The 8740-nt window shown below is 39.9% G+C and overlaps 1 protein-coding gene across 1 annotated transcript; it reads left to right on the forward strand.

Moving 5' to 3' along the window:
* On the forward strand, positions 1–7937 carry LOC115381737 (uncharacterized). Its single transcript, XM_030083323.1, has 9 exons — positions 1–142; positions 1217–1369; positions 1544–1649; positions 1860–1983; positions 2382–4787; positions 5173–5341; positions 5745–5907; positions 6009–6141; positions 6374–7937. Exons 1-9 carry the CDS (start codon positions 78–80, stop codon positions 6538–6540), a joined length of 3486 nt encoding a protein of 1161 aa, XP_029939183.1. The 5' UTR covers positions 1–77; the 3' UTR covers positions 6541–7937.
* The last annotated feature ends 803 nt before the right edge of the window (positions 7938–8740 follow it).

Here is an 8740-nt window from a genome sequence, read left to right on the forward strand (position 1 = left end):
TCCAGACTGGCCAGCTACGCTAATTCTGGTGAGATGGTCGATTGAGATTTAGAAAATTCATAAAACAATCCTCGACAATGCATCGAACCTGGAATAGGCTGGAAAGTGAGCTGTGCAAAGCGGTGACGGATGGAGAACCCAGGTGAGGTTTTAACCCAGTTCCTCTATGTTTTTGTCCTGACATGCCCCCCGGTAGCTCAGCGGACGACAGGACACAATAGGCATTCTCCCTTTTGTGAGATTAATCGTACAATATTTCTAAGTAATATCTATGTGTATATGGTCACAGAAGATCTCGGATTTTCCCGCTTGATGTACATTATTTCTTTTCTTTTTTTCATTCTTTTGTGAATATCTGGAAAAAAGGTTGCTGATAAAAGACAACCAAAAATTCGATGTTATTGTTCAGTTCTCTTAGTCATTTATTTTTATTACTTAAAAACTATTAGTCTTTTATTATTTCCTTTGTGTATTTCATTTTTTTTCTATTGAGAGTGGATCCAGTGTCGACACTTTTGTGTCAGTAGCACTAATAGTTGTCATATAGTAAAAAAAACCCCAAAAAACTGCAGAGTTATGTAATAATCTGTAGCATGCCTCCATCTGGTATTGATGTTTCTCCCACACGCATAAAAACATTGAGGAGATAAATGTTAGCTAAAAGAGCTTTACACAGCAGACCTGGGAGTTGAACAACCTCATGGGCACATGAGGCCTAGCAGAGAAGAATCATGGTTCTAAAACTCTCAACGATGCTAAAACCTAAACACATTCTACTGCTTAAACTTTTTTTCTGGGCACAGTACATAGTTTTTACTGTGTGTTTACCTTTCACTGTTGAAAGATTAAAATGGAATTCAAAACATTTAGTGAAATAAAAATGTCACTGATGAAGAGCTTGAAACTGTATCTTCTCCAATCAAAAATATCACTGCTTTGTATGTCTCATGAACAGAACTTGTTAAAGCAGTATGACAGTAGTCGTGGTATAATGTGCACCCACCCTTGAAGAATTAATTGCACAATACTGTTCTGTTACTGTACAGCAAGTACTGATCCGTCAGTAATTCAGATAATTAATCCTTGGTGAGCATATACAAATGGTTGTGTCAACTTAGTCTTCAGCTGTACTTCTGTGCTGACAGTCATGGCCTCCTTTGAAGGCCAGTGTTTCTTCTTGTGCCAGAATGTAACAGATTTATCATTGTCTTGATAGATCTGTGCAGCTACTTCTTTCTCAAGGAGCCAGGCCTGACCTGGTTAGTAGCAAAGGGGTGGCTGCCATCCATTTGGCAGTGGGCAAAGAAACTGAGAAGAACATACGCTGCTTGAAAATAATGCTGCAACATGGAGCGGACCCCAATATCAGGTACACCTACTGACACAGGAAATTCCTTTGAAATCAAATTTAAACATATTTGTGTGTATAAAAGTATTTTGTTTTCAACTTTATCGTTTGCAAAATGTAGATGTCATCCATTCATTGGCTAAGTTTTTATTCAGGCACTTTTGATCACAACATTTTTGTGAATTTCCTTCTCAGGTCAGCAGAGGGTCTGACTCCTCTTCATGTGGCTGCACTGTGGGGATGTTATCAAAATCTCAAGCTACTATTGCTAAATGGAGGAAATCCAAATATTCACGATAATGTAACAATTTCTATTATCTTCACTCGCTATCACCTAGTTTTGTTTGCTTATGAAGAGTCATTTCACAATGAAAAATTAAACATTATTTTAGTCTTCTCATGTTGAGCTAAATTAAATTCCATACTGATAGAATACATTTTTTAGTAATTAAAATGAAACTGAATGTGATTTTCTTTTTGCTTGATGCTGTTGTTTTGTTCGTACATGCAGGACGGTAACACACCAAGCCAGCTGGCAGAGCAACAGGAAAATCGAAAATGTGCTCATCTTCTTCAGGAGTACCAAAAAAGTCCAGTGGACCCAGAAGACGAGGACTTGCCTCAGTTCCAATACTGTAAGTTGCTATTTTGGAATACTTTGTTCTGTAGGACATAATTTGAAAATCCTCACTAATAACATTTTTTTTGTGTATTTGTCAATTCGCAGGAAATGTTTTGCATTCAATTGTGCATATTTTATCAAGCACAATTTAACATGAAAAGTCACTGGTTTTATGTAATGTATGTGTGTGGAACAAGGTTCAGAACCAAAAGAAGGAAAGCCTTCGACAGCATCTGCCATCAGTACCTATTTCACTTCTATATTGTCATTTATATTTTCCTTGGAGAAATCTGGCTGTTTAAAAGCTTACATCAGAAACATTACAGTTTGTATTCTGGAAACATTGATTTTCTGATGCCACCTTTATTTGAACTGTATTGATTTATAAACCCCGCTTTTCCTTCCCCACAGCTGTCTTGTCAGACCACACTGACACATCCAGTTACCCTGAATCGGACTGTAACTTTAGTTTCCACTCATCTAGAATAAGTGAGTTTGGTGAAGCCCCAATGAGCAGCACGAGGCGATCTTCATTTTTTAATCTGTCTGCCATTAATGGGCAGCCAAGCTGCAGAGAAGCATCATATAATCGACACTCCAATCACTCTATACTTTCCAGCACTCGTATGTCTGCGGTGGGATTCGCAGCTGGAGTGTCGCTTACAAAACGGACTGATACACGTGCAGATGATGGCATACTCATATCAAAGAAAAATGAATGCGCCGCTACAACTGAGGACATCTCTTGTTCAAGAAGAGACCCTCTTCCAGCATTTCACTCCACAAGTCGGAAAAGTGTGAGTTTCAGAGATGTAGATGAATACTTTCCAGTTTTCAGTCCAGAATCTCCAAAATACCATCCAGTTGCTGATGGTAGCCAGTGCCCCAGCACTCTACCTTTTGACATCTCTGAGTACTCTGATTTCTTGGATTCAGAGCGTATGGCCACTATTTTACCCCAGCAGGGCCTCGACGTCACATCTCCGGATCATGTTTATGTTTTCTCTAGGGAAAACTGTGAGAGCACAGAAGTGGACCTAGAAAAAACAGTGATGAGTTGCCTCACTTTTGAAGATGATTTTGATGACGATGAACAGCGGGGAGAAAATATGAAAGAGACACAGGTGAACACACCAAAACAAGCTCGGTCCCCTGTTGGCAGCAGTGGCAGTGGCACTGGTAGCAGTCAGTATAGTAGCTGTGAGAGCGATCATTACGCCAGCGCTTTGGATGCTCCGGGGCATCACGGAAAAGTATCACTCCCTGCGGGAGAGAAGAACTCAGCTGGCACCGAATCTGATAAAAACACTCAAATTTCAATTGAGTCTGAATGGACAAGACATGGGCCGACTCAATCACCTCTTCAAGCAAAACCTAAGATAATTTCACGACCTGCCAGTGTAGAGCCTTTACCTGGTATACCTGGCAAACTGATCCCATCTCAAGACCAACACCGAGGCACTGATGAATTGGGGGATTGTAATTTTTCTTTTCCTGGCACTTCAAATAAAGGAGTAGATCTGCCAGCAGCAGATGCCAGGTCTGATACATTTCAAGCACCAGAAGAAAACTTTAGTCTTCCATTCACACCCAGTCCTTTTGTGACAGGCAGAACACGCTCGAGGCTGAGTCGCTGCTCTATGGCGTCGAACAGAACTCAAGAGAGACTTTTAACATCTTCTCTTTTTGAAGAAACCCTGCCTGTGCCAGCTCGCACGTGTCGCCAGACTCCTCGGTCTCAGAGCAGGGCCGACATTTATAGCTCACCACATCCAGCGCCTCATTCAGCCAGCGGCACCGCTGGAGACCCTTCATCTGAAGGTTTCCCAGAGACGCAGTCCTGCTCACTTGATGCTGACTCTAGTCTTAGTAATAGCCAGGCTGATACATTCATCCTCCCCAAGAGCAGAACAGACTCTGCTGCTGACACACAGACTTTGTGTGACACAATTGTACTTGAAAAAAAACAAGATAATTCTATTGATACTTATGAAAGAAACCTTGCAGAGATTATTCTTGCAATCCAAGGGAAGCGCCGGGAGTTACCTGAGGAAAACGAGTTTCTGACTGATGATCTGACAAGTGCAGACGAGAAAAGGACAAAGGGAAATATCATCAATGACCCTAACGACAGACAAGACAACCTACAACCTGAAGATGCCTATATCACAGACGACTGTAGCTCTCAGTCAGACTCGGCGCCATCTTCATCCAGCTCCAGCTATTTTTCCCCCAGAAGGTCTCAGGAAGACTCCGATCTCCCGTACACCCCAGGAACTGGATGCACTCCGAGGTACAGCATGAGTAGGTTGCCAGTCCCTCAGCGGCCACAGCACCTGGCTAACTTGTCTTACACGCCTGGAGGACGCCCACTCATTCACGATGTAGAAGAACCAGTGGAGTACCTCTACACAGATACTGAACAGGGTCACAGACTGATTGAGACTCACGTCCCCCCTACAACAGACACCTCTCTCAGCTCCAGCATGAGTACTACCAGCAGTGAAGAGACCATTCTGTATGACTGGCGTTCCTTACAGCCTGACACAAAGAACAGTAAAGGAAAGGAGAACCAGAAACCCCACATGGTACAGAGCGGAGTGGAGGAAAGCAGTAAATGCCAGGAACCCATTTTGGCTCAGACCAGAGGGCTCACGGATAAAGAGCTCAGACGAAAACTGGTGGAGCTGGGGGAGAGTCCAGGTCCCATCAGCAGCCGAACGAGACCCACGTACATGCGGAGGCTCTGTTGTCTGTTAGCGGAGTCAAGCCTCCACTCTCAGCATCCCAAGAAGCAGTTGGACCAGGCACACACAGGTGAGAGTTCTGCCTTTGATTCAAAGTTGTTCATTCCTCGCCTGGGCGGTGGTTACATTATGTCAGGAGTTCTGGATTGTGTGACACTCTAGCTATATACTGTGAGTGTATCTGTGTGGAGATAATAAACCAAATTATTATTTTTGGAAAGTAACAGTAAAAGTAACAAGCTTTTTAAATAAATATAAAGTTGATGTCTTAGCTGAGAGGCAAATCGCTTCCATGAAGAGAACTAAATTTATTTGATGCTCAAGCTCACAACACAGTTTTAAGATGCTTTTTTCTGATTGTCTTGAACAGCTGAATATGCAATAGTGACATGTTGCAGTCTGCTAAATCATCAGCAGTGTGCAATCTGTAATTTGTGGTTTTATTTGTTTTGTAGATTTAGGTTACAGCCCTGAATTGTGCCTGGCTCTTCGTACCTTCAAGCTGCCCAACTGCCAGTCTGATGAGCAATCTCTGTGCCTGCAGTTTGATCAACCGGATCAGAACAGGAAGTGGAGGGAAGGCATAATCAAGTCCAGCTTTAATTACCTGTTACTCGACCCAAGGTGCTCTTTCTAACACTTTATTTTTGTAATTGCTAATAGAAACATTAGCAGTTAAAATTGTAACAATTTTCATGTGAAACATTGATTATGCAATACAATTTACCCAGGCATTACTGGGAGGTTGTCTTCCCTTCTTGCAACATTTGTTCAACATGTAAAAAATATACAGATTCAGTGAGATTTTAAGTTTGCGGTGTGACAAGTTTTTGTGTCTTTCTCTGTTGGGTTATGAATGGGTTAACTATTTAACCAACCTGTTGAATTTAATTTGATGGTACCTTCCACATCTTCTTTGAGAATGGTCTTCAAGAAAACTGTCTTGTAAAATAAAATAATATAAAAAAAAAAAATCTCTTTGAATAAGTGTATTTTAACTAATTAAATGTTTTATCTTTCCTGTCAGGGTGACAAAGAACCTCCCTTTCCGGAGTCACACCATGACTCCTCAGGAGTGTTTCCAGACTTTCATCAGTGCTATATTCTATGTTGGCAAAGGAAAGCGTTCCCGCCCTTACAGTCACCTATATGAAGCTCTGGAGTACTATAAAGGGGACAAAAGTGCCAAAGTAAGGCAGCATTCACTGATCAATCTCAAATTAAAATAAAGATTGTTTCAGATTGGGAACTTCAGTAAGAATACTAATCCTTTTTTTCCCCTCTTCTACAGAGACTGTGCCCTAAAGTGCAGCACATTCTTCAGGTGTGGAGCACAGGGCAAGGAGTCATCTCTCTTCACTGTTTCCAGAACGTCATTCCAGTGGAGGCTTACACAAGAGAGGCCTGCATGGTGGAGGCTATCGGTGAGCACCAGCAGGGTGAAACTCATCCCTGTAATGAACATTAATCTCATCCACAGGACGAAGTAATAATTCCCATCTGCTTTCTGTCAGCGTCTTATATCACCCCGTCAAATATCAATACTCATAAAGACTCATGAAGAGCGTGTATAAATTTAATTGTAGCTTAACTTGAAACAGTTGGTTGCACAGTTTTGCCTTGCCACTAACCAGCTCCATTCTGCAATTGTTCCAGGGCTGAAGATGCTCACCAATCAGAAACGGGGGGATTTCTATGGCGTTGTGTCCAACTGGCAGTCGAAGAGGAAACGGGAGCTCGGCATCCATCTGCTTTACCGTGCCATGCAGATCTTCTTGGCAGAGGGTGAGCGACAGCTCAGACCAGCAGACATCAGACAGTAGATTCTGTTGCAGGACTGGCAACTGAAGAACGGCGAAATGGGAACAAACCACTAAAATCTAAAGCACAAAGCCAACCAAGGCTTTTGGTTGGTTAAAGTTTGGGTGATTTTTGTAAGAATGAACTTTTCTTTTCTTACTGAATTCGATTTTCATTCTGTCAGAACTGTGCAAAGATTAATCAGCTTTAATGACTCTTTAGTTTCGCAGTCTGTATGCCTCGACACCTATTATTCACTTTTTGCTCTGGTTACACGAAACAATACCAGAAATAAGATTCAGATCTGACAAAATGTTTATGAATTCACCTTTGCAATTATGGTAGGTGATTGTGATGTCTAGTGTTTGAACCATTGTTGAGCATTATTTGCTTGTTTATTTTTCTTTCTTTTTTGATGGGAGGGTGTAAACCATTTCAATGCTCTACGAGTGTGTGCTCCGTTGATTGGACAGGCATTTCTTTCATACTGTTTATTTTCCTGTGTCATCAGGCAAGAAGATAATGATACAAAATGATAGGTACAAATGCACTTAACTGTAAGTGAAATTTATCAGAGTTCAAATTTTATTTCTGTCAATTTCAGGAATTCGGTACAAATGATCAGAAATTTGTTTCACCACAACATTTCTCAAAGCCTTGTACTCAATCGGATGACCACTGTGTTAAAAAAAAAAAAAAAAAGTGGTGGTGAATATAACAGTGCCATAACAGCACTGCCATTGTTACCTACTACTTAGCATGACAATGTCATATTTTGTAAAAATGATTCAGCAAATTCATGTAAAAACTTGGGTACCTTTTTTTTATTCAAAGTAAAAAAAAAAATGTTTAAAGGTTATAGGGAGGGTCTGAACACAGTATTAATGTTAAAAAAAATTGGAAAATTCATTTTTTCACAAGGTTATGAGGATATGTAGGATCTTTGTCTCTAGTTTGAAGCTTTACAGTCACAACTATTATTTGGTGTCATGCTCAGATTGTCACGGATGAAAAATGAAGACACACTGTTGAAATTATTCACAGAAGGAAGGGAATTTGTCCATTCAATTCAGCACCCTGACAGGGTATTTTTAAGCTGCCATAAAATAAGCAATATGAGCATTTGTCATTTTGAATCTTTTTTTTTTTTCTTCAAGATGTATTCTTTACAGAGATTTTTGAATCCCTATGTCAAAAAAAAAAAAAAAAAAAAAAAAAAGCCACAACAGCTGTGTATCACAGACACCTATTTTTACTGCTATTAGTTGTGAGAAAATAATTACTTGCATTAATGACTGAGGTAACCCACTATCAACCTTCAGGGTTTTGTTTTACATCATGAACCTTCTTCAGCCCTTAGCTTATTCTGTTTAGTTGTCTTCAATGATTTTAAAAGTGTATCACTTTAATGTACATTGATTAAAATGCTCTTTCATATCCTGGTTATACCAACGTCTACCTGAGTGTTCTTTTGTCTATTTTTTTGTCTTTATTTTTATTTACCTGCAGGGGAAAAATGCACAAGATAAACACCTTAACTAGATGAATGCTCCGTCTCGTTTTCTATCCTGCTCTTTGGTCTCCCCCTGGTGGACAAAGAAAGACAGTTCAAAAGGCTTGATTTCTCTGAAATTACTATTTGAAGTTTACCTGTCAAACAGCCATTTTGTGCTTAATTGCTTATTTGGATTCAGTTGAATTGTGTATATTTACCACATGGAGAGATATAGAGAGAAAATGTCAACGTGTGCGTCCCAATTTTGGCCATCAACACATCTGTCACTCGACATTTTTGTTACTTTTGTTGATGAATGTATGGCATTTATTTCAAACACTGCAAAAGCACAATGCTGGTGAACACAGATGGAAACTAGTCCTCTAAATAATGGAATTTCAGCATTAATGCAGGAGTTTAAGAGTATAATTCTCAACAGTTAATATTTTACTACTTCTCAATACGCACATTTTACAGTTTAAGACTAAATAATGGTCTTTAAAATGCGAACAGCAGAAACAAAAAGCATGAATAATCTTAATCGTATGTCAAACTAGCTTTTATTTAAGTCTAAAACAAGAAGAGAATATATACCATATGGAGTAGACTTTTCAGGCAAATAAATTTTGGAGGCCAGCAAGATTTAAACAAAGATTTGAAGTAGCTGAAGTAGTGACCCAATATGTTTATGTAAGTTGATGTTTGTGAATTCAAGCAAGCAAGCTAGT

The sequence above is a fragment of the Salarias fasciatus genome, chromosome 23 (genome assembly GCF_902148845.1).
Source record: "Salarias fasciatus chromosome 23, fSalaFa1.1, whole genome shotgun sequence".
In the NCBI taxonomy this organism is placed as follows: domain Eukaryota; kingdom Metazoa; phylum Chordata; class Actinopteri; order Blenniiformes; family Blenniidae; genus Salarias; species Salarias fasciatus.

What these genes read in the sequence shown, in the direction of transcription:
- LOC115381737 (XM_030083323.1), top strand. Translation starts at nt 78, where the DNA reads ATGCATCGAACCTGGAATAGGCTGGAAAGTGAGCTGTGCAAAGCGGTG. An exon ending in AAGGGGACAAAAGTGCCAAA is followed by an intron (nt 5,908 to 6,008) that starts GTAAGGCAGCAT and finishes CCTCTTCTACAG; the next exon opens with AGACTGTGCCCTAAAGTGCA. An exon ending in CTGCATGGTGGAGGCTATCG is followed by an intron (nt 6,142 to 6,373) that starts GTGAGCACCAGC and finishes CAATTGTTCCAG; the next exon opens with GGCTGAAGATGCTCACCAAT.